The 25,870-nt window shown below is 40.8% G+C and overlaps 3 protein-coding genes across 5 annotated transcripts in view; 1 reads left to right on the forward strand and 2 right to left on the reverse strand.

Moving 5' to 3' along the window:
- LOC124064521 (transcription factor HIVEP3) overlaps window positions 1–6,912 on the reverse strand; it is a 40,249-nt gene extending 33,337 nt beyond the window's left edge. For both annotated transcript variants that reach the window (XM_046399069.1, XM_046399070.1), the window contains exon 1: window positions 6,645–6,912. The gene's annotated coding sequence lies outside the window, so the exon portion shown is untranslated. The remainder of the gene's footprint in view (window positions 1–6,644) is intronic.
- Window positions 6,913–10,819: 3,907 nt separating this feature from the next.
- Window positions 10,820–17,014, reverse strand: serinc2l (serine incorporator 2, like). Its single transcript, XM_046400341.1, has 10 exons — window positions 16,868–17,014; window positions 16,083–16,244; window positions 15,432–15,619; window positions 15,255–15,334; window positions 14,983–15,120; window positions 14,716–14,885; window positions 14,080–14,170; window positions 13,364–13,514; window positions 13,064–13,273; window positions 10,820–12,595 (listed from the first exon to the last, which is right to left on the reverse strand). Exons 1-10 carry the CDS (start codon window positions 16,904–16,906, stop codon window positions 12,457–12,459), a joined length of 1,368 nt encoding a protein of 455 aa, XP_046256297.1. The 5' UTR covers window positions 16,907–17,014; the 3' UTR covers window positions 10,820–12,456.
- Window positions 17,015–20,915: 3,901 nt separating this feature from the next.
- On the forward strand, window positions 20,916–23,859 carry LOC124065313 (stathmin-like). Of its 2 annotated transcripts, XM_046400581.1 has the most exons (6): window positions 21,001–21,040; window positions 21,613–21,665; window positions 22,229–22,271; window positions 22,854–23,026; window positions 23,145–23,336; window positions 23,429–23,859. In XM_046400581.1, the coding sequence occupies exons 2-6, from the start codon at window positions 21,615–21,617 to the stop codon at window positions 23,483–23,485; spliced, it is 516 nt and encodes a 171-aa protein (XP_046256537.1). In that variant the 5' UTR covers window positions 21,001–21,040; window positions 21,613–21,614; the 3' UTR covers window positions 23,486–23,859. The 2 variants fall into 2 exon arrangements, with proteins under 2 accessions (XP_046256538.1, XP_046256537.1); XM_046400582.1 differs by lacking the exon at window positions 21,613–21,665 and having other exon boundaries at window positions 20,916–21,040.
- The last annotated feature ends 2,011 nt before the right edge of the window (window positions 23,860–25,870 follow it).

Here is a 25,870-nt window from a genome sequence, read left to right on the forward strand (position 1 = left end):
GTAGTACTCAGTAGTACAGGAGGAGTGGAAGTCCGGTAAGGCATGTTGTTAACGATTAGATACCATTTTAGTTGGTGGTAACACTGAGAGTGAGAGAGTGAGTGCACATGTAATGTCACCAATAATTCCTCACTGAACCAGAAAACTGACAGAGGGCACTATCAAACTATCAAAAGCCTGGTAGGCCTAAGTTGAGCCAAGAAGTTGATCTGTGAAGGACTGTTTACAAAGGACACGTTGACTATTGCTGGTCATCATCGTTTTCTCTATCAAAAACATTTTAAAAACCAGTCTCACTCGTTTGTTGTACAGCTGGATCTAAGCTTAGCAATTTTGCTGCATTCTCTTTGAACAGTTAAGGCAAACCATACTTTTCCATTAACTTAATAACATGCATACCATTTCTGAATGCAATTCTACAGCTCCAGGCAGCCATCAGACTCGTACCAAAATTAATTACCAAATTACAGAAATTAATGTAGATTTAATTATTGATAATGATGAGCTACACCTCGGTCCACCACCATTTCATACTCCAAAAATGAATTAAAATCAGTACATGATTAGACTACATGCACATATCAGAGCAGTATAGTATGAAAAATAGTGGGTTGTCTTGAAAAGTATCAGACATTTGCAGGAAATGAGCTAAATATGCAATACTAATAATCCTTAATTGGACCTTTGTTTCCTGTATTGTATGTATGTAGAAGACCCAAATAAGGCTGCATCTAAGGTTAATTGTTTGTTCGGTGAAATGTCATTTCCTAAGGCAGTGTCTCCAAACATCTGAGGTATTCAGTTCACTACTATATACATACTTATATGACAGAGGAGAAGCTTGGACATGAACTAAAGCAATCAATTATCAAAATCAAAATAATCTCCCATCGTTTTCATTTGACTCATTATTAAGTCAACCAATCAGTTCAACTCAATACCCAAGTTGCTCACAGACTTCAGGTTAAAACTCCCTTTAAACAGTCTGATTCAAAAGATGTAGGCCACTGCAATATGCCTTACTGGCTGAATTCTGCATCCTGTTTCCTGTCTTTTCTCTCTTCCAGCCACTCTTGAAGTTTTCAGAGTCCCTGTCTCTATAAGCAATATTTTTTCAAATAGGGAAATTCCCACATGTTTGGTGAATTTAATTAGCAGTGTGCAAAATGTTTCTCAGAATCATTCCCAACAGTATTTAGCAAGATAACCGGTGTGCCTTGCAACGTTTAGGGACCCACTTGACAATTCTGATTGGTTTTACAAAATCAGCCAGCAGGGTTTTGGTTTTTTCCATCTCTTGCAGAATAATAGCGTGCTCTGAACGACCACTTCACAGCTTTGGCACAGGACAAATGTGCAGGAGTGTAGAGAGATGTGCCTGGCAATGCTAGACTAGAATATGACAGGCACTCCGATTTTATTGAAGTACACTAGTAGCCTGTGTTCTCGACCAAGCTGGGAAAGTTGTTTGTAGGAATGCTCATGCAAATATTGACCTTCAATTAGGTGAAACAGACGCCCTCGCTTAGAGGCTGCAATATGGCGGCATCAGCAAAAACACCGTAAACATAAACAGTCAAGGAATATATATAAACATGCAGAGACATACCTACACAGTGTACACAAACACATCTTGTGTAAATACACTGCTGTTTGCAGTGTGAACCGACATCAAATGGAAGACAACTGCAAAACCTGAAACTGTTTAAAGGTAGTTTTAACCTCAAACAGGATGCCAGCACAGCATCAGTAGATCTGCAAAACCACAACAAAAATGAGCAGTTTTACACTGACAAAACACACACGGACCAAAATCTGTAGAGTTTTGTGCCCTTTAATGGGGTGAGGAACAAATGACCTTCCCAAGTGACGGCAGTCGACCACACTCCTGCATAATTAACAGCATCTAAAATGAGGTGTTCTTTATATGACCTTACCTGACAATGTCAGAGCACAGCTTGCCTACGGGGGCTATGCAGTAAATAACAAATGCACACAAGCATGTGTGCAACCCACAGCATACATATAGACCAACTTCTTTTTTTTTTTTTAAATATCTTGTTTCAGAAAGTTTGTAGGTTTGGTTATGGATCATACTGCAGAGTGTGGCCACAGAGATAAAAAACCAGAAGCAGGCCTCAGAACTCCCCACAAGACAACAAATCTCATAACATGAAGGCATGCCAGGTAATAGAGCGTTCCTCAAAGATGAACATGGTACAACACAGACTCACAGCGCCATGAGAGAGACAAAGCACATCTGGATTCTTTTGAAGGCTGTTTCACGGATTTCACAGGGCTTTTAAAGAGTGCAGCTAAGGGAGGCAGTCCAGGGGTTAGTGCAACTGCTCTGCTTCAGTGACAGTGACATGGCCGGGGAGGATTGTGCTGGAGCATCGCCTGCTGCCTTGATTTGCTCGGCAGATCCGCGGCAGGGTCGGGAGGATTTTCTCCCAAAGCCCTCTTACCCTCCCGCAGAGAAGAAATCCCCTCCAATCCTCACTCACTGTTACTTCAGGGACGCCTTACACTCTGAGACAAAGGACTTGAGAGTCGGAAGAGAGGAGAGGAGAGGAGAGGAGAGGAGAGGAGAGGAGAGGAGAGAAATGGAGGAAGATAAGAGTGGACAAGGCAGAATTACTTCTTCTGTCTTGTCCACTCCAGAGAATAGAAATGAACACGAGAGGAGAAGAAACGAGAGGAGAAGAAATGAGAGGAGGGAAGAGGAGAAGCGAGGACAGGAGAGGTAAAAAAGGAGGAGAAAGGAGAAAGAGGAGAGAGAAGAAGAAGGACAGGAGAGGAATAGGTTCTATATAAACCCATATAAAGACATGAATATCATTAGAAAAGTTTATTAATTATAAAAGTGTACTTAACTGTTTTTCTCCATCTCCTTCATCCTCCCTCACACACACACACACATATTTTTCCATTGTCATGTGACTGGGATAAGACAATAAACATGGAAATCCTCGTGGAGGAGGATGAGGAGAGATACGACAACAGCGGCTCTAAAGTGAGAGTGAGAAACACATTTTGGAGGAGGTGAAGCGACAGGTATGTTTGCAGGTTTAAGTTAAGCACAGATCACCTGGTCTGCTGAACAGACACCCGGAGATTGTGATCTGTGACCATGCAAAGTGTGTGTCATTGTCGAGGGGTGTGGTCTCAGAGGGGTGTCATGGGACCCAGAGAGAGAAATAAAAACGGAGTAGGTTAAGATATCTAGACGTGAAATATAAAACCTTGCCTGCATCACTAATCAATACGCACACAAAGCATGCTCTTTCGCAGTGACACAGCCTTCTCAGTAGAGAGCTCAATCTCCTGAAGGTGGGGTTTAATTCCTTCATTCAAATCTGAATATCCAGTAACTGATAAACTACCACGTGTGTTATCATTTTTTCTTTCAGGCAGCCATCAGCCTCACCCATGCATTACACAATCGCACAAACCTCACCAATAAGATCCTGGCCGAGCCTTCTCCAGACATGCCTGTGGTAAGCAGCGCAGCAGTTTACAATCACTATTACACAACACTGGCCACTGTGGAAAGTGAACACCTGCACAAAAATGTCCTCACTGTTGATACAAGAGGAAAACAGATTATAGCATGTACAGAAGAGAAGAACAGAAAACGTAAATCTTGTCAGAATGACATACGGCCAAGCTGGAGCCGCTGTGATGTGATAAACTTGCGGTCTATTTTGAGGGAGGGTTGCCATTACAAACAGCAAACCCCTCAGCATTCCACTTGGCTACCAAACTGTGCCAACGTGGCTAATGATTAACTCTTTTAAAGGGATGAGCTACTCTCTCTTCCCCCTGCAAAACCAGCACTGCCTGCAATGATCGTTCGTGTACATCATCGTCCACCTCTGTCATTACATAACCTGGACTGCCTGGCACGCATGGGAGCTCGCCAGGCAGCCACACTAAAACACGTAGAGGACGGACTCGCACTCCCTGGCAAATACAATGAAATTCTATCTCCATTTGAAGGGGCAGCCAACACAATATGGCCTGGGCGAGAGGCTGAGTGGAGGCCAGACACTGATAGACAACCGCACCCCCTAACAAAAAGACATACTGACACACACACACACACACACACACACACACACACTGACCAGAATGAAACAAAAACAGAAAAGGACACAAGAGTGAACCACACGACCTTAATAACAGATCTCTTCCAAAAAACATAACAGTGTAACTGAATGCTTGCAATAAGATTATTAGGCCAGTGGGGCATTTGTGAATTTGCCAGACTGGCACTCCTGGTCTCCATTTTGCGTGTGTGTGTGTTTGTACAAGTGTGTATCAAAGGTCTTGTTCCTGGTTCACTCTCGTCTCCCAGCACTACAGTGGGTCTATTCTTCTCGGGTGCTTCAGAGAGCAGGATTAATGACCAGCAGCCGGGACATGAAAAGGTTGTGTCCACCAGCCACCAGGATTTTACGGCCTGGGTGTGTGTCACTGTGTATGTGTGTGTGTGCGTGTGTTTATTTAATTTGTAGGTGACTGACAACAGTGCCATACGTCTTGCATGTTTCCTCAGAAAATAAAACGTGAACATGCTAACACATGCCATTCAGTTCTTCGTGTGATCTGTCAAGTCAACAGTCAGTGTGTGAAGCAGAACAGACTGGCAGTATCACAGGCATCACTACATCCACACCTCACAATGTCACATCCAGGGTTCAGACTAAACCGTCACTCTTTGCTCCAGTGCTGTAGACGTTTATCAAAAATAAGGATATGTAATGTTTAAGGCACTTAGTGGTTCTGTATTAACTGGCAGAAAATTGCTCTTTTTCCATATGGAGTTTTGCTGGTGCCACAGAGAGATGCGGACACACACAAACCTGCCTGACTACCCGGCTGAGGACTTCAATAATCATTGGCAGTGCTGACAGAGACACGTTTCGTTTTCATTGTACCAGAACAAACTTATTGCGCAAGTGTACAGCTACGTTACTGAATACCAGAGCTTTTTGTAATGGACTGGCGCTGCTAAACTCTTAATTGGTACAAAAACAGGTTCTACAGCTATACTGATAATAGCACTTTAATTTCCAGCTTTTAAAACTCAGTAATTATTCTTAACAAGCCACCTTCTAACATTTCAGCCAAGTTACAATAGAATAAAAACATCAAAGTAACTCGCAGCTTTTATCCCCATCCATGTTCAAACCATAAATGGCAGTAATCCCTGAAGCCCAGGTTTTTTTTCAACCATCAAATGCTTCACGATGTCAAACAATCTTAGAAATTTGCAAGGAAATGGAGGAACGCTCTCCTCGGGTGCCTGCTGAGCTTGCGCCTTTCTTCAGCCAGCACCACAAGTGGTCTTGATCCAGGCCAGAGCAGAGCGCTGTAAGGCCGCCACTTTGTGCTGATCCAATAAGAAATAATTGCATCTTGGCCTCTCTCCACTCACAACCGCCCCCCTCCTTCACCACCGTGGTCTGACACTTTACTGTACTTCTGTGCTGTGAAGTTACAGTATGGAATCATAGCGAGCGGAAGGACACTGCAGCATTGTTGCTGCTATTGTTTGGTTTTTTTAAACATCCACATTCCTTTGGATTGTATGGGACATTACACTGAACCTCCACTGATAAGAAAAAAACATTTCGCAGGCTTTAGAGCAACCGCAACCACAGTGGTCTTCATAAAGAGAGCAACACGCTTTGAGTGCTATCCTTACCTCACTTCCTGAAAAACTGGCATTACAGACACGAAAAGTGCAGTGACTTTACCTCCTGTCAAAAGTGATTATTTTTCTGGATTCTTCACATGATTTCTTTTAAATCTTTTTATATCAGTATGAATTACTGACAGTCTAGAGTTTGTAGACAGAAAGTTTAGAACACTTTTCTGGTATATGGTTTGTAAGAAAACTATTTTGCATAACAAACTTGTCCTACAACAACAGCCATACAGCCATTCATAGCATCTGGTTCCAAATTTCATAATGTCATTACCTTGTTGTGTGAAGGTAAACCCAGTGTGGGAGTATAATCAAACCTAAATAACAGAGGGACAGTAGATTTTACTGATTGATATAAACAAACCTGTCTGGTCAACTCAACGCATTAATCGCACAAAAGTGGATCAACTGAGTACAAAAGGATGATGTCATCCTTTAAAAATCTGGCAAGTGTAGGTGTAGCCCGGCAAGTGGTAAATTCAAGGGTCTGACCGTTAATCTTAAACTTGTGTGTGTGCCAGTCCGCGCTGTTGCTCTCCTAAACTGGTTTGTTACTGAGGACAAACGCGGTGGACGGAGGTATACGTGATGAGCCATATGCCGTCAGCTGTATGTGCGCAGCGCCCCCGTCGCCACTTGAGCCAAAACCCGAGCAGGGCACCGTAGTGTGCTCCGCCACTGTACCCGAAATCCCTGTCAACTGGCTGCTGCCGTGCTCCGCCGAGTGCAGAACCGTGTCCTCGCCTTTTCCCATCACCTTTCACCAAGACATAATCTCAACTTCATGACTCTGTCTCACTGTGAAAACACGGGCGGGATCCTTGCGCTCAACTTCACACCACATCCCTGCATTAAGGTGACAGCCGCTGCAACGTCTCCGAAACTCAAGTCATAGACAGGCAACAATAATGTTACGGTTAATATTTACCAGCTTGCTACAGTACGAGCGCTGCAGCCATTTATTCCGTAGCGAAAGGGCCAGAAGTCCGCATTTCCTGGATTGCGATGCACTGGATAGAGCTGCTCTCGGTGCCCGCGTTCCTGCGGAGGGAGAGCCGGGGGGGCTCGGCGTGCTTCCCACTGTTGTGTCAGACCGGACAGCGATGCCACATTCAGCTGATCGCCACAACAAAACAACATCGCGCCCTACGCAAAACACACTCCGCGGCTCCGCACCACCCCGCACGGCAGGTCCTGCGGGCACCGCCCCCCCCTCGCAGCCTCCACCAGTGGGCTGGCGCGCCGAACCCGGACATGAATAATTATGAGGTGTCACAGGCAGCCATTGGTTGAGAGGAGCAGTTCCTGGTTAATGCTATTAATTCTAATTAGCCAGGCTACCTCTTGCGGTCGCTAAAAAGAGAGTGTTGGGGTAATCGTACGCCCACTGATCTAGTTTACATCATTCGTCTCTCGGATTCTGCACAGACATACCTTCTTGCTGTATCGCGTGAATGAACAGCCTTCCTAAAGTGATGCTGACATGGCATCACACACAACAGAGATATAGTAAAGGTCAGGATCTGAGGCTACAAATCAATTACCTTCTCCTGGATGACTGTGTGAGCTGTTAAGGGGTCACAGACGGTGTTTTGCAATCCTTTGCACACAGCTAAGAGCACTCAGAAAAATTTCCTGCTGATCTGATGACCCTGTCTGACCTTGTCACACCTGAGCAACCGAGAGTTGGAAGAGTGGTGGGATCAGATACAGCTATAGGTCGCTGAGGGCAGCAGCCCTAGTGGCCGCGTCTGATGCGTGCCTTGGCGTCCTGGAGATCAAATGGTGCTCTGAAAGGTCAGAGCACATCATGCACACAGGTGGTGATGGTGACTGGCAGCACACAGGGACTTTGACCAAAATTCTGGACTACGTGCATAAGCATTCCCTGTGAGCACCTCCCCAAATCCTGTTTATTCTAATATCTTTGTGGCAACCCCTCCTCAGTCCAACACGTCTGGCAGCACAAATCATCTTTCACATGACTCGCGTGACTGTCATGGTGCACAGGTATTTAATAGAGGAGATGCTTTCAAAAATCACTGAAGGGCAATAAGACACTAACTGAGCTACATGTCTCATGATGTCTACAGGAGGAGAAACTGGTGTAAAATGAGAAACATTTGGTTCTCTCTACATGCGAGCCTGCAGTTAGTCCCTCTCTTTTGTGTCTCAGTTTCAGAGCTGTCAATGCATCTGCATCCAGCACCCTAACTCTTTGTTCGCTGTGTTGAGAACAGCTCCGCCACAAAGAGGTAAGGAAAGGGAAAGTGGGTGGGTGCGAGGGGAGGTGGGGAGAGGTGTAGCAAAGGGGAGAGAAAGACAGTAGGAGGAAGTGAGAGACAGAGCCGGAGACGGTGGATAGAGTACAGGGACACACTGTGGTGTGAGTGCTCCGTGCTGCTACAATATGACTCTGACAGGCTTATGTAACCAGACTGGCCTGGCATTTGGCTCACAGCAGACGCCGGCTGCACTGGCTGTTATATAACTGCATTAGCTGCTCCTCTGAGTCGAGCATGCGCACAGAAGAGCCCCTCACACACATATAAACACTCAGACTTTCAGACTTTTAGACTTCCAGCTTAGGACAGAGTGACTGCATTGCACTGCGGCCAGAGTGAGACAATGGAAACGAGTGAAACAAAACGAGAAAAACCCCTGAAAGTCCAGTGGAAGTTTATCTATTAGAAACAAGCAGACCTATTAGTGGCCACATTAAACTCACCAGAGAGAAACATCACAATGACAGGCATCAGAATCTTCACTTCCCATCATCCAGCAACAAGTTTCCCATACTGAAAAGCCTAATTGGGGCTTAATGTTGGGTAAATATTTCCAGTGCACATGCAGTATGCCAGCAGGGCTTAAACTCAATTAGCTCCCCTGCATGCAGCACATAATTTAATGGGCCTGGATCCCACTCTTAAAACCCAATTACACCTCAGACAGGCATTTCCAGTCATTCTGTCAGAGAGGTGGTCAGGGATGTGCAATCCTCTCACGAAACAACACTCCTACAAATCAACACGAGGAACAGTCGCAGCCTGCTATTCGTGGTTCATTTATTGCAATAACGAAAACTGAAACAAAGCTGTAATAGTGTGATGATCTGTATGTTTCACTGTTAAACGTGGCTTTATTCTCGAAGATTAAGGTCAGGGATAACACTGCCAGTGATAACCCTTGTTTCAGTCAATCTGCAATTAAAAATACCAGGATGCCTAACCAAGCATGGCTGCAGAGCCACACTAAATGGCTCATCATCAGCACTTTACAGCCTCTGATCTCTTATTACAGCGACAAATTGCATCTGACGATAACAGAGGAATTGAAGGTGGGATTTATGACACTTGAGCAAATGATGTACAGTGTCTTAAATCTATCCTAGGAGAAAATCCCAATTCCCATTTATACACCTGATGATAACAGGGGAAATAAAAGTGCGATTTATGACACTTAGCTAATTTGTTCTCGGATGCTGTTGGCTGTGTTCAAAGGCTGGTAAATTACAGATGGGGGAATGGAAGAGTATATTGCGAAGACTTCTGCTTTCAGGTTATATGTTTCAATCAGTGACAGAGAAGAAAAAAAATATGAGGTACATTTACAAGACTGATACCTGGTTAAGACTGGCTAGAACAATAAAAATGAAATAATTAAGATCACAACAGTGGAGGTTTGCCAGGCTGCTGCTGGTTTGTCCCTGTCAGAGGAGTGACATCACATGTATCAAAAAAGATAAAGGTCCAAGGTGAACTCCTGGGGAAAAAAGGAAATTAAGACTTCATTCACCTGTTAAAAAACAAGCTGAGTGACAACCCAGTGGCTTGGATTTTTCTCTCTTTTGAGCTTTTGTGTTGAAGTGCACCTTCATCACACCTCTGAGCACTTTGGACTTTTTATGTTGATCACATCTATCAGTTTGGTAGTGCATTTGATGATTGGACAGCATGCCCACCGTCTTCTCTATATATATACAAAGTGAATGTGTCAGGCCCAGTGTGCAGTACCCCACAACACAGGGCTTCCACTCTGCAAAATGTTCATGCAATGTGCAGTGTACTAGCTTCACAAGTCCAGTGCAGGAACACTGTGAGTTTTATTGTTTTGACAATAAAAACAATGCATAATGTTTTTCATAACCATGTCAAAATCGTTTTCTGTGTTTACAGTTGTGTACCGCCGTCCTCCCCGCAGGGCTAGGAGGAAGTCTTTGTTTCCTCCATCATATGTAAAGGAAATTGGAATTCATTCTCACAGCTAAACTGTGACACAATCCATCACCTCAGGATTGTCATGGATAGGCTGAGCGAGGGGTGGTGTTATGGGAGGGTGGAAGTCGACAGGAGGTAGTGTGTGCTGAACAGTTCCAGACAGTGCCAACTGGATTGAGTGAAAGTGGCAGCCAAAACCAACAGGCCCTGTCTGCCAGCCAGGCAAGAAGGAAATAACACAGCAGAGGCTGCAAGCACTGGCACACACTGCTCAGTCTCCGTACCAGCACAAGGGCACAGGTCAGACACATTTACTGCTTCAGTTTACAGTTCGGCAAAAGGAGTGAAACCTGTTAGAGTTATAATTATTATTTACTGGATACACAATGTCATGTGCTTTCAATTTAGCTTTGGGCGGCTGTCACAGGAAGCTAACGGGCAGAGCAAACACCCAGCAAAGGGTCAAGGAAATTGTGGCTGATGTGAATGTGTCCTCAGTCACACAGCTGCTGACAAAGTGTGTTAGAGTTTAAGCAGCAAACAGAGAAACCCAGCAGGGGATATGGCAGAGTATCAGATATTAGGTGCTTGCACTGAGGCAATATGTCAAGCTTGTTTTGAGAAGTCATCTATACAATCTATGAGATGACGCACAGAAGCAAACCAAGGAGCTCCTTCATCACCCAAAATGTTTACATATTTATTACCTGACAAGTAATTATTGTAAATCAAAGTTCAAATATAATCAAAAGCTTTTATTAAATGCTTTGCAGTTTTTATAGTCTATCTTCAAACAATACAGTTAAGCATGATTTAACTCTATGTATTTGTATTTTTCATGAGACATGAGTGTAAAGCTTCTACTGAGACTTCATCAAGACAAAGAGAGAATGACAGATTTCCATCTTTATTAAAAACAGTATTTCTGGTATACATTAAATACAATGTTATTTCCTGTCATAGGCCTATACCTTATGGCATGCAATGAGCACAATGTAAGGCAAGGGATTAAAAGCACACACCAGCATTATTGATAAATTCCTTTTGAAACGCAGGACCAGAAAAAGGCACTTAATTGTGTTATGAAACATTAAATGTTATGATCTAATAATGGCAATTCTGCATAAATCTCCTCAGTAGGGCCATAATGGTTAACATTTACAATGCATGTGACAAATAAAATGAATACAAAAAAAAGTTGAAATTTGTCACAACACTGAAAACCTCCACTCACAATACTCATACGCAACCAGAGAAAGAGGAAATCTGATTGATACGTGTGAAATGTTTGATAAGAACATAACACAGACAAAGAATAACATTCTCAGGATTGTACCAAAAACATTTTTTTCACAGGTTCAAAATATTCTCATTCCATTCATGATGAACTTGAGCAATGCATAAAATTACTGTACCACCATCACAACCATCTACATACAATGAAGGTCAATACCATTTAACAGCAATTTGCAGAAATGCATCATTTGTGTTGTACACTGCGACAATTAAAAATCCCTTTCTTCAACATCCTTGAAATAATGGCATTTGTGAGTGCACAGGCAGTGTGGAGTTTACGCTATCACCTCCTGAATCATACTGCTGCATGTAGTGAGATGCCTTCTGCTATGGTTAAATACACGTCTGCCAGCTCCAAACAGGCTGATATACAGGTAGATTGTTGGCCGTGGCTGTACAACGCCAAACACAGTTAGACATGGAGAGGCATAGCACCGGAAAAGAAAATTACCATAGGTTACAGCAGACCAGGAAGAGCAGAGATCGGACTGGTGATCTATGAGGACTCTCTAGCTCAAGGTGTAATGCTGTGGATTTGCATACTGCCTAGCAGCATAAGGGAAGCCCTGTTATGATCTGTAGGGTGTGTCATATTAGTCTTATCTAACTCTCACACTCACCTCACTCTGGGGCTCCTAAGGAGGGATGTCCTCCTTGCCCCCGGCACCAAAACAGTCCAGCTAATCAGGGAGATCCCAGACCTGACCAATCAGAGAACTCTGACGTCACAGGCCTTTAAAGGAGAATCTGTAACTGAAATGTCTGAGGTACTGACAAAGTGCCTTGTTGCAGAGGTTTTAGTCCAGTAAATAAAGTTCAGCAAAAAGATAACAGAGCTTATACAATCATATCACAACCACAACAGCCAGAAAGTAAGGAGTTGCTTATCAAAAATGCTTCATTGACCAAAAAAAAAAAGGAAAAAAAAAGAAAAGAAAAACAACAACAAAAAAACCCTTCTAGGAAGTAAAACCATCATCAATCAGGCAAAGTGTAAAACCTAAACTTTCAAATGTCTGTGGTGATTATCACACTAAATAATTAGAGTGAGAGAACTGAAAACAACAGAAACACAATAATAGCAGAGGCAATAGAGTGGATAAGAAATAAACAGAATTTAAGTATTCACTTCATAATATCCCTCCTCTTTCCTTTATAGCATCCTTCATACTTTCCAAGTGACTAGGCAGGAAAGCTGAACAGCCCAGCTAAAATAAAAGAGTGTGCTCAGCTGAAATCCCTGTCAGGGAAGATGAGGGGGGCGATGAGGGTCCAGAGGTAGAGCCCGAGGCCCAGCCAGCTGGAGCTCATCTTCACCCACACAGCAGGCATGCTGCTCTGCATGGTCTGGGTGGTTGTGTCTGGTCTGAGGGAGGACACAGAGGGAAAGGCACAATTAAGTAAAACCAACTCAACGTAAAACATGAACTGAATGTTATATACCGATATTTTTCACATATGGCCCACGAATACTTAGAAAAAGCACTGTGGTGAACGAGATTTTATTCTTCCTAAACGGTGCTGAGTTTAGAAAATGACAGTCAAGCTGTTCAAAGAATGGATAACTTTGAGGTGAAGCAATGTGCCCTCTGGTGGCCATCACGGATGCCTACAATGCAACGATTACCAAAAGTTACCGTTTAAGTGATGTGCAAATTCTTCCTTGTTTTTGTCTCAAAGCTGATCATTTTGTCATTGACATGTCTGAAGAATTGAGGGCTTAAATGCGCTCAGTGGGGGTAATAAAACGTCTTATTTGTATCTGTCTCACATACTGCATCATATGATTGTTCAGTATTGTTTCGGAAAATTTCTAGAATCAGTTTACACTTACTGGTACCAGTTAGTGAGAGTCATCATGATGTACAGAGAAGCAAGACAGAGGTGGAAGTGGAAGAAGGAGTAGCTATAAGTGACTCCTTCCTCCTCATTGTCCACAGCCCTGCGTATGCCGTCCTCTCCCACCACACCCTCTCCAACTGACCCCCTGCCCTCCTCCGTCTGCATCAGCTTGTTCACCTGGGTGTTACTGGACGAACGGATACTAAGCAAGGGACAGAGCGAGAGAGTCAGAGTAATATAAGAACAGGACATAAAATGTGATTTATGATGGCTTTGGCACTGCTAATCCTACCTGGCATAGAGAGTGCAGAAGAGGAAAATGATTAAACCGACAATGCCCTGAGCATCCCACCACTGCACCGTTCCTGGGGCGCTGTCACCAGACGGGTGAGAGGTGCTGACGTTCGCCACCAGACTCAGCAGGCTGGGGTTACACTTTCGATCTAAGACATCACATCGCACGCACGTACGCAAACAAACACACACACACACACTTTATTACAATTACAATAGCAGGTTAGGAAAAACACATCATTATACAGTGAACCTGTTTGTACTTGACATAATCTTGCAAGTTTGGCTATCTGAATTAAATCATAACAGTAATGGCAATACATTTTTTAACTCTTATGTAAAAGAATTCAAATTTTAGACATGCAGTTTCAGTGGCGTGCGTGAATGTATCTCAGATGCATGGATAAAACTAATCTTGCAATCATAGCAAGCTTGTTCATTGCTGCCGTTCACTAAGGAATCCTTTCCTTAATGAACAGCAGATCACAAGACATGAGACAAGGAAGGTTTGCCAACTACTGGCAAAAGCAGCTCTTTGTTCTGATAACATGCCATGGAAAACTCACCACTGTGAACAAAATGCTGCAGCAGTTAATCAGCAAATACATATACTTAAAAGAATACCATGAGTATACTTAAAAATAAGCATGCAACAAAAACTACAAAGTACAGCTGCAGTTGTGGACAGCAGACTCAAGACAGCAGGAGACTCACTTGGATTGTTGGTCATTGCAGACCAAGTGACATACATGGTGTAGAGTGAGATGAGAGAAGCCTGAAGCAAACCAGAGTGTGGCTGGGCTTCCTGTAAAGAAAAAAAAAAACAGCACGACGATACACTAAATTAAAAACAACAACAAAATGAGAGTTGTCTTGAAACAAAGGGTAAAGTTACTGTATTTAGGGTAACTTAGGGTATAGGGCACTATTTGTATTAAAAACTCAACTGTGAGTGGAAAAAAATGACTCAAGCCGGGGAGGAATATAAACTTTAAAACTAATAAATTTTGCTTTATTATAAACTATATTAGCTAATCACAAGAGTTTGAGAGGGCAGAATTCTCTGCTGCTTCTTCTGCTACATAGTACCCAACAATCAGGAAAATGCTTGCTTTCCTCATCCATACCACAAAGCCAGACTGGTGTTTCCAAATTGCTCGACTCTAACAGTTCTTGGGTTGCTTTTTCCTCAGAAAATGTTCGGCTTAGTACGGAAGAAAGACCAAAACAGGGAAAAAAGCATTTTCCATTGTGTCTTCATTAATATGGACACACAATGGACATGTCCAAAGCCATGTCCATTGTGTCTTCATTAATATGGACATGGCTTTGGACTGCCCCATACTGTACCTGTATCTTGGGTAGGATGGAGACAACAGAGATGATGACGCAGAAGATAAGGTTGAGGCTGATGAAGACCTTGTGCTCTGTACAGTCATCAGGCTGTGTGTAGTAAACGTAGAAAAGCACCACAGCAGTGATAGCCAGTGCATAGTGGAGGAAGGTAAAAGACAGCAAGCCTGGAAATTACATGAAAATATATTAACATGAACAACTAAAACCTCAAGGTTAACAATGAGAAAAAAAGATAAGCTTCTTGTAAACTGAAAATTCTACCTGCAAACCAGCATTTGTTGTCACTACTTTCAGCATTTTCGACCCACACCTTGTTCCAGGAGTGGGCAAAGTCAATGAGAAGAATAAGCTGGATTAGAATGAAGATGAAGGATCCCACAACTCCGAAGTAAAACCAGACTGTGAAGTGGAAAGGAAACAGACACTGCTGATGAAAAGGTTGATCAAGTATAGACATTTGTCCTTTGCCTGAGCCACTGATGAATCACAAAGTCAGTGGCGGTTTATTGTAATTCAACAGAACGTGTTAGTACCAGAGTGAAATGTTCCGTCAGGGATGAAAAAAGCTCCCACTGTAATCCCAATCAAGATCAGAAACTTAAAGAACCAGAACCTGAAAAATAAAACAGTTACAAGCCCAATATCAGTACAGGGGACAGACAGAAGTTAAGACAAGAAAAACTGCATCCTGGAATACATTCATTCCTCACCCATTTTGAATAGATGCACGTGGATCTTTGCTGCTACGGACACCAATCATGATGGCGGAGAACAGAAAGAAGAAGCAGGTCATGGCGAAACACATACGGTACACTGATTTGTAGCCCACAATGACATCACAGTTAACGTGGTTTTCGATACCAGGTATAGTTGTTCCTCCCTGGCAAAATCCTGGGATCTACAAAACAGCAGAGTGTCAGAGAAAACAAAATTGTAATTAAGGTTATTTAGAAATGATTAGCTAGAAAGAAGTAACAATAGTAAACAAAATAAGTATCAAAACTCCCAAGTGACCTACTTCATGGTAAGCGACTGAGGATTATCTCTGCAAAACTTAAATTGTAAAGAGACTGACCTTAACAGCACCTTGTGACTCATTTTATGACATGTAAGCCTTCTGTATAGCTTTTAATGTTTAACCATACTGTGTCAGGAAATTCTACATGGAAACAAGCTAGTGACCCAGTTTTTGTACAGGTTTATGGTAGGTCATCAAAACATACTTCCAAAAATATATCAGTGAAATATGTGTACACATACTGGAACACATACTGTAGATCAGGATTCTAAAGTAATGTTCAAAATGCAATAAAACCCTGAAAACTGCAATATTACAGCATTAAGAAGTACAGCTTTCTTACTTTGCGGAGTTGCGCCTCCATCCCAGGAAGGATCATTATGACCGACACCATGGTCCCCAGCAGCAAAAAGAAGGAGAAAACCAGCCGTGTGATGGTGGAGTTATTGGAGGAGGGACAGCAGCCACACAGAAGGCATGGAGCCGAGCCACACAGACACGACGCCTAGGAGTGATGGAGAAGAGGGGGAATAAAAAGAGTTCAAGCTTCACAAAACAGACATCTGTCAAATGACTGTAGGCAGTTGCTTTGGTAGAATGCCAATCAAAAACAGGCTTCATTGGCTTAGCAATACTGGGCTGAAATCATTTACTGTGATGGTGACTCAAACATCAACCATATATCTGACTCAAATATTAAATACAAACTAAAATACACCACAGGAGCCTTTCCTGGTTACTCTACTTTGTCAGGAAATTTGGGGCATAACTAACCCTTGTTTTTATGATGCTGTTACACAGATAACCTAAACCACACAGGGAAAAGTAAACACTTCCTCAATCACTATTTACCCTGCTAATTCAGTAGCTCACGAGGATGACTTTCTTGAAATGTGTAGCGTTACTTGGCTACGTGTAAGGTAACACTAGCTAACTACCATTTTAAGTTAAGTTACTGGCTAACATAGGTTATAGTAAGAGCATGTTAAGTTGACTGTCACGTTAGCGCATTCTTTAGCTAACCTTAGTTTAACGTTAGCTCATCTAACGCTAAGACGACGACAGTGAAATAGTCAGAGGCTTCCGTTAGTATCTGAGATAATATTTGTACTGACATTGGATACTTACACAGCTGGCTATGGAACACAAGGCCAGACAAGCCCCCATGTTGACATTAAAATGCTGAAATCAGTGGTCGAGTACCGTGGCCTTACGCCTTCCTGTAGCTATACTACTGTCAGAAGACACGGAAATTGATCGGTAGACTTCCAAAATAAAACCCTCTTTCAAAATAAAACATCTCAGAGGTGGTGTGCTCTCTCCAACAGAGATGTTAGTTGTGAGTAGGATGAAATATCTACATATTTAATTTATCTACATATTTAATTGTGCATTTTTAGGAAGCAGAGCACATTTTTATACAGTTAAACTTTATTGCATGTAAGATGGCCCTAATTATTTTCTCCAGTACAAAGCAGCCTAGTTGTGTCTGCAGAGTAAGTGGATAACAAGGCAGTAAATGCGAGGAGTTTGAAATCTACCATCTGTGCTCTCATTCAGCAGTCCAGGAGCAGAGGGTCTGTTGTTTAAAGCCACATGGATAGCAAGAAAGAGACTGTCAGGTGTGGACTGAAGCCTATTCAAAGCCCTTGCTGTTGGTAGAGCCCCTGCACAGCAGGGAGACAAGAATGACTGGGTTATTAATAACTCCTTTAATTGCAAGCCTGGATCAAGGAATATTTCAGTCCCAAATGCTCTATTAATTCACTAGCAAATAGAAGTATTGAGAACTAGTAGGGTAAATAAAATGAATCAGCTTGAATATTTCTCAATTAACTCAGTGCTGAAAGGAAAACATTGCACATTTGATTGACTGTATTCAAAATAAACCCACATGGCATATGCCTATAACACACAAAGTGATCATAACATAACATAACATATACACTGGACACAGTTAATATGATGAATTATGAGCAACAAAACAACTATGACGTCTATATGACTATACCTTATGATATCATAATGAATATTCACCATTCACCATTCAGGCATTTTGACCAATTGAATTTAACTTCCTCTAAAATTTTGTGAAAAACAAATATATTTGCTAGAAACATTTCTATAATTCTACCATATATTGTCACTGAAACTGGTAATTGTATCACAAAATTAACTTAAATATAAATAAATATATTATTAATTCTGCATGTTATGTTTGTGCATTTTAAAATTTTGTCACATTAATTCCTTCATTCAACACTAGGCTGCAGCATTTAACCACCATTTTACATTACTGCCTTTCATTTTAATGTGTTCCTATAAACTAAACGTCACATTTCAACATTTACAGTAAAATTAAAATACAGTTGTTGGGGTCTGTTAAAGTAATGTTCAGAGCATGCTCCTGAGTATTTAATTAGAAGCAATAGATCATAATGAGCTCGTGGGGAGAATATTATTACACTGAACGTTATGGGAAAAAAAACTCTCCTTGATTTAAACTGGCCTGTCCCAACATGTCACCTTGTACCACAGCAGCAGCCAACTCTGTCAGAACATTAAAGAACTTAGTTATGCTAAGTATGGTTTTCTCCTCACTATAGAGAGTATGATGGTTGACTGAAGCATAAGGAAAGGCCACGCACTGCAATTAGTCAGATACTGGGTACAACTCTGAAATGTAAGATTTAATATTAGACTTAATTTATATTTCTGATTACAGTGTCCCCTAGAATCATTTCATTGTATGTCTACTGATAAAAGACAGAAGCCTGAAATTATATAAGGGATAATTATAACTGTACTGGGGTTTTTCCACTATATCCTCTGCCCTTTGATTTAGAGTTACTGAAATATATTCACTAATAAATATTTTGTATGTGTGTCAATGTTGAGATGCGTTAAATGTATATGGTAGAGTACTTTCTGGCTGGCAGCTGATGTCTGCCTCTCGGTTTCATTGTTCTACTTTTCTGTAGAATATTGCAAAGGTAGAGTGCCAATACATGGTGTGAAATAACTGACTTGAATCAAGTTATGGATGTACTGTAGCTCATATACAGTGTGATATTGAGAACATAACGGGAGATAATGGTTTGCTGTCACTCTCAGAGGTTGTCTGAACAGCTGCAGCAGGTATATTTCATTGAAGTCTCTGTCATCAGATTAATGACTCATGAAGTTTAATGTACTTCTGGGCAATGATAAAAGTCTCCATTTATTTTCATCTACCAGTTGCAGGGAATGGAGAAATATACCATAACTTGTTATTCTATAATGAACTAGAATATTTGATTTCACAGCATTGCATCCCTGACAGACAGAGTAACTATCTAGGTTTCAGCTTTGTGTTTGAGTAATGAGAGAGAAGAACAGGAAACACGGTGATACAGGGTGCTTTACAGAATCTTCATACATCATCTGGTGAATATTAACACCTTAGAAAATGCAATTAAAATTCTTTTATCACCTTGATATTTCATGAAATAGACCATCTCTGGTTTATGAACCCATAATGTTACTATGTATCACTTTTTTTTTGTCTGTGAATGACTTGAGGCAAAGAACAAGGCAAAAATACATTAGAACCAAATAAACTTAAAAACTCCATGGATTGTGCTACCTTACAGCATCTGTGACAGAAATGAATCAGAAACACTGCAATATCCTTCAATTTATTTATTGCCAATTTTGCAGAGAGTATTGCTAACTGCATACAACGAAACTAAAGCAAATCCAGTAATGCAATAAAAAAACTATACGCATCCACTTTACATATGTAGCTGTTTTAAAGTTCAGTCCTGTTTTATTAAATTATTATCTGTTTACTTGATGCCTTTCCTGTTTGTTCATTAGTGGTTGTCTTAACATTTAAGTTAAAGTTTAAGTTGTATTTAGTTGGTGTCCCCACTGTATTGCATGACGGGGGAGAATACCACTGCAATCATTTTCACCCAGAAAACCTTCAGTTTTGGATTTGTTTACCAGTCAAGAAAAGTTCAGTTGGGCTTTAAACATTTCTTTGGGCCTCTGCAGTCTGCTCAGTGGTTGGCCTGAACATGTTTAGCCTATAGGTGCTCAGGCATGATCCAATGCTAATCATACCAATCCAAGACTAACTTTCTATGTCTTCAAGAAAGAAAGAGTTAAAAGAAAATATTTTTTTTTAGTTTTGAGAATAGATTTGTTAAAGCAACACATGCAAGTCCAGCTTGTTTTGTTGTGCACAATGAAATAGGGACATGTACCTATTTAAATCTGCACAGATGTTAATGCTAACCTTCCAGTTCCTATTACAAATAACAAGAGATTTCTTATATTCTTTTTTAATTGTCTTATTTCTTTTCCTTCTTTTTAATATCTTTTTGAATGAAGTGTTCACGTATAGGATAGCCACAGATATGTATCGACAGCAGTACTAGTAAGCCCTGTCTTCTGCATTTGGCCACAAGTTCTCATCCAAATCACAACTTATGTCCTCTCCTGCAATAAAGAAGGACTCTTATTGTATACCTGATCTCTCCATGGTAACCTGCAGATATACACAGGCATCTGGCATTCTTTGTGTCCAAAAGGATCATTTGCTGATAAAAATACTTCTACATTTGGAACAATGTTGGTTGTTGTTTACGATAGTCTATAAATGCACAAAATAGAGTGTAACAGTCTTAGTGGTGGTTGAGTCAGAGAACAGTTACTGAAACCAGAAAGTGTGAAAGTGACCCAGAGTTTGGTCCACACTGACGGTTTGAAGAGTTTTGAAACAAGTTTTTTAAGTGTTGTGTGCTATTACTTGGAAAAAAAAAAACCCAAAACAACAACTTTAACCCACATGTACCTTTGTAGCTCTGTTAACACATCCAGCTATGTAGTAAAACAAAGCTTTGCTTGCTAGGTTCCTTTCAACATGGCAAATATTGAATTGCATGTATATATATATCTATAATTACACATGTGGATGAATCAAGTTAGATTGACATAATGTTAGGTACATGCAGACAGTCTTGTTCTGCCCCCATATTCATGAGGTTCTTTGTCTTTGTGTCTGTTATGGCTACGTTCCTGCAAAACCACGCCCATCCGACGTCAATGTTAAGCTTTTACGGCGTCCCATTGGCCTGGTCTCGCTCACTGTTTAAACTTTTTCTGTGATTGGTGGATTTTGACCAATGAATGCAAACAGCTGTGGTGACGTTTAAATTCACGAGATTATGGCGCGAAGGTGCAGATGTTGACGGTCTGAAGGGGGAGAAGAAAAACTCTGGCTGAGGGCTGCTCTTCAAACGGAAGCACTTGACGGTGAGAACAATAGTTTTGTGCAAGTGTTGAGATAGACTTTCAGACCATTCAAACAAAGTATTCATCGAGTCAAAGGTCGATTTGGACACTTTTTTTCCAGGTTTAAGAGATTTGTTAAGCATCACAGAAGTCATTTGCAGCAGTTAATGGTCGTTACCTGTAAGGTTATGGTCGCTCTTCAGAAAAGATTATTTCCGATAATGTAAAATCACATTTCAAAACGCTTCTGAACATTAATTCAAATTCATAATTTATAACATCCCGCCGTGTACTATAATTCTATTATTTAATTAGGCTACGCTAAGTTTGGGTGACTGTATGTTTTCTTGTAAATCGATGTTATGTAATCATTAAGGTGATAAGGCACCACAGTAACTTTAACTAATTATCGCTCGAGTGATGAATTTAATTGTTCTGATTTCTTACCAAACTTATCTTTTATTCTTATCTCCAGTTAAACTGCTTCTTCCAAGCGACCTTTTTGTGTGCTAGTATTTCAAATGTGTGCATGTTTATTGTGGTCGTGTGCAGCAGACCCGCCCCCGCCATTTTGCTAACATCACATTTTGCAGAAATGAACGTGTGCAGTTTGCAGTCCCAGAAACATCCTGCTCGAACCCCACTGGTGATTAAGTCACATCACGGTCTTACAATTTTACACACCCTTCCACTGTGCGACTATTGCATTCAATTTATAGCTCAGCAATCAGTGAAGCGTTGAACTTGTTTTGCCTGTCATGTCATGACATGCTGTAACTGGCAACCCAGCAGATTATGTAACGTTATAGCAGAGTAATGTGCGAACAAAACAGAACTTACTGATGTGTTATTTTTACTCGAGAAGGTGAATTATTGCATCCACATGAATGAACAGTTATCATGTTAAACAACATAAGAATATATGCTTAGCTGTACCCAAAACAATGTGTTTTTTTAATCTATAGGACAAAACAGGAGGGAATATTAGACGACTGTTTGTTTAAGGCACACTTGCATGCTTGACCAATGATCTATCAAAACATGAGCCGTCACTGTCAGCTCGTGCTGAGGGGACATGAACATGCTGCAAAAACAACACAGCGGCCTTTTGCATGTGGACTAAAGTGAAATCAAAGCTTATCCACTTTGTACAATTAGATATCTATTGACTTGATTAATAATGACGTCTTCTTTTGTGTTTTCTTCTAGTATCAAAAAAGCAACCATTCTGCTGAAATGGAAATCTGCGGAGGTGGGTGTAAACTATGAAAATAGTTGTGTGGATGAGTGCTCTCAGCATGGCTGTGCACCAACACAACAGCAATGTATGGGAGTAGATTAACTGCCAAACCAGGAAAGCTTCTCACCAGAAAAGCAAAGCAAATCTTCATCCTCTTCCTCAAAGCAAAGTTTCTCTGTCCTCAACACTTCTGAAACATTGTGACTCAAACGCAGTGTTTAACTCAGAACAAGTGACCGGAGTCTTGAAGTTAAAATAGATATCTGTAAAACATCTTGTTTTCATTTCCTTTTGATTGCTTCTTTCAAATGTTGCCACACAGCAGGGATTGTTGTTCTCTGCTCACCTCTTTGTCAAAGCGGTGACCCCCACTTTGACAAAGAGGTCAGCAGCAGGAGGCTGGTTCAGCCTCACTTAAATATCTTCGGTCAGACAATGAATCTCAGTGGGAGCATCTCTTAACAATTTTTAATGATCAGTTTAATGTTTGTCATTCATAAAGTAAAATGGCTCATGCTGGTATTGAGTTAAATTATTGCAGCCTTGTGCCCTTTACCTCCAACCTCACATCATCACAAATGTCCTGTTTTACAGACTTTGAAGTGAAGGAGCTTAACAAGCGTGCTTCAGGGCAAGCATTTGAGGTCATCCTGAGCCCTTCGACCTCAGATGTCAAGGGCGAATTTGTATTGTCCCCTCTGAAGAAAAAGGAAACATCACTCGATGAGATTAAGAAGAAACTGGAAGCTGCAGAAGAGAGGCGTAAGGTATCGTCTGAAATAAAACTGAAGAGAAATTTTATTATTTCAGTTAGTTGAGTGCATCTGTTAAGGATTCAAGTAGCGCTGGTTTACTGTAAAAGTTCTCCTTTGTTATTTTTGCCAGAGTCAGGGAGCTGAAGTGCTGAAACACTTGGCCGAGAAACGAGAGCATGAGAAGGAGGTCATCCAAAAGGCCATGGAGGAAAGCTGTAACTTTAGCAAGATTACACAAGAGAAAATCAATCAGAAAATGGAGGCAAACAAAGAGAACCGCACTGCACGGATGGCAGCTCTCAATGAGAAATTCAAGGAGAAGGTAGTTTCCTAATGTCGACCTGTCTTCATGTTTAATGTTGAAACGATCAAAACTACTGCATTGTGATTCTTCTGTTTTTAAACACTTAACAGGAGAAGAAGCTTGAAGAAGTGAAGAAGAACAAGGCAACAAAAGAAAGGGAGAATTAATTTGTTTGTGATCTGGCAAACAGCTGTTACATCTCTAAAAATAAGCTGTACTTTTAACTGACACTTCAGTGCTATTGTGTCGGGTTAATTCTGATTATTGTTAAGTCAAAGTTGGTTATACAATGTTGGACTGGGTGTGGATATAGTATGATTTCTTTGTCACTTGTAGCTTTCTTATTGGCAGCTCATTTCACAGTAGTTTTTGTTATATAACTAAATTTTTTTATTAAGAGGCATTTCATTGTTAGGAATTTAGTCCTTTTACCTCATGCTGAAGAAATACATTTTTTTAGTTTTTGATACCGTTGTAAATTTGAATACACTGTATATTTGATACCAAAATTGGACCATTAAATTCTGTATTCACTATTTAATTGTTGTATGTGTTGACTGTATTTGTGCACCATGAGTAATGAAGGTGAAATCCCTTTATTTCTGTACTATATGCAACGAAGATTCCCATTTCTGGGATTGAAGGCAGAATACAAGTAGACAGTACAGTAATACTTTGGCAGTGCTGACATCTAGTGGCACTCTGACAATTTTAGTGACTATTGAAAGCAGCGACTTCTAAGGGTCCCAAAACAAATGTGCAGGGACATCATATGAAAGAGAGAAGAAGACAAGTGTTAGAGAAATCGATTATATCTATGTTATTCTTTTGCTTTTTCCTTGTAAAATACTGCAAACGTGTCCCTTCAGGCCTGTAAAGACCTTTAAATAAGATATTTGAGAAAGTAAAATCACTGAAATACCTCATGTCCATAGTGAGGCCATGTTGTGAGGATATGGATATTACAGAAATTGCTTCACATCAAGGCAACACAAGCCAAAAAGCCTGGGAATCAACTGTTTAAAGGAACCAATAAAACAAGTAGAAAGCTGGATTATATATTTGAAGTCTATTTTAGTACAATTGGGCATTTTTGTGTTCTGTTTGTACTAGAATGTCCCTTACCTGAGCTTGTTTGTGAGTAAAGACTTTCTATGATTATTGTTTTTGTGTCTTTTGGCTTTATTTTGATATGACAGACAAATAATGGAAGTCGGAGCGGGTGGGGTGGAGGGTCAACACGCAGGAAGGAGCAAGGACACAGTCTTAGTACATGGTCAGTGCACTCCGCCAGGTGTGATAAGGGGGTGTCCCTTCATTTATGGTCACATTTAATAAGAACAGCACCTAATGATGTGTTTTCCTCATGGTGTGGGTCACAACTTGTTTCCATTATACAAATATGCAACACAAGCAACCGATGAATATGACATATCTATCAATCCATACTTAATACTTGCTTATTCCACCTAAAGATCTCACTTTATACCAGACTGGTCAAAAGGCAAGGAAACACCAAACCTATCACTGTGGTGACACATTAATGTGTTCCCACAGTTACACCTGCAGCCTAATTACAGTTTCACATTCACCTCTTCAGAATGTATTTGGACTGTGTGGACACAAATGTAATCTAATAAACACAAGAAAGTGTTAGTAGACAAAGCAGCAGATGTCTTACTTGTAAGCAGTGATTCCATCATGCATAAGCAGCTAAATGGGCGCAGTCCTGACTGCTACAGAGATTACATTGTCACATATTCTTGTAGCTAACATAGAGTCTCTAAAACTCAGACAACGTGGTGGCACAAACTCACTGATTTTTCAGTCCATTTACAACTACACTAATCTGTTGCATGTGTTGACTACACAAAATAATTTGAGTCTATGGATATTTCTAAAATGTGTAATTTTGCAAATAGTGTGTAATGTTTCCTCACTCAGTTCCAAGTTTGGACCACACACATTTCAGCAGTGCTGGAAGAAGTATTCACACCTTTTACTGAAGTAAAACACAATAAAATACTCCTGTACAAAATAGTACTTCAGTCAAAAACTTGCTTAAAAAGTATTATCAACAAAATGTACTGGCTGATGCATTAAAAGTACAAGTACTTGTACAGGAGAATGTTCAGCTCAGTTAAGTGTTTTACTACTATACCTGATGTTTATGAATGGATATCATGCTACTGCTGTATTAATGTGTATGTTGTATTTTACTGCTGGGCTTAAGGTTGAACTCACAACTACTTTTTACAATGCTATAATGCGAGTTTAATCTATAGCAATGCATTATAAAAGATCATCATAGGTTCACAAGATTGCTGCCCTGTGAGAATCACATATCTCTAAAACTTGTAAATTTGAATACACTGTATATTTGATACCAAAAATTGGACCATTAAATTCTTTGAAGTTGGCTTTATTCAAGTGAAAACATGGATCATCATTGACTGGAAAAATAACCACAACATATTCAGTGCCAGTACACACAGTGCGTACTCTGTAAGATTCTCATAAAGGAAACAATGCAGACCTTACAGAAACACTGA

The sequence above is a fragment of the Scatophagus argus genome, chromosome 9, assembly GCF_020382885.2.
Source record: "Scatophagus argus isolate fScaArg1 chromosome 9, fScaArg1.pri, whole genome shotgun sequence".
Lineage (NCBI taxonomy): Eukaryota > Metazoa > Chordata > Actinopteri > Scatophagidae > Scatophagus > Scatophagus argus.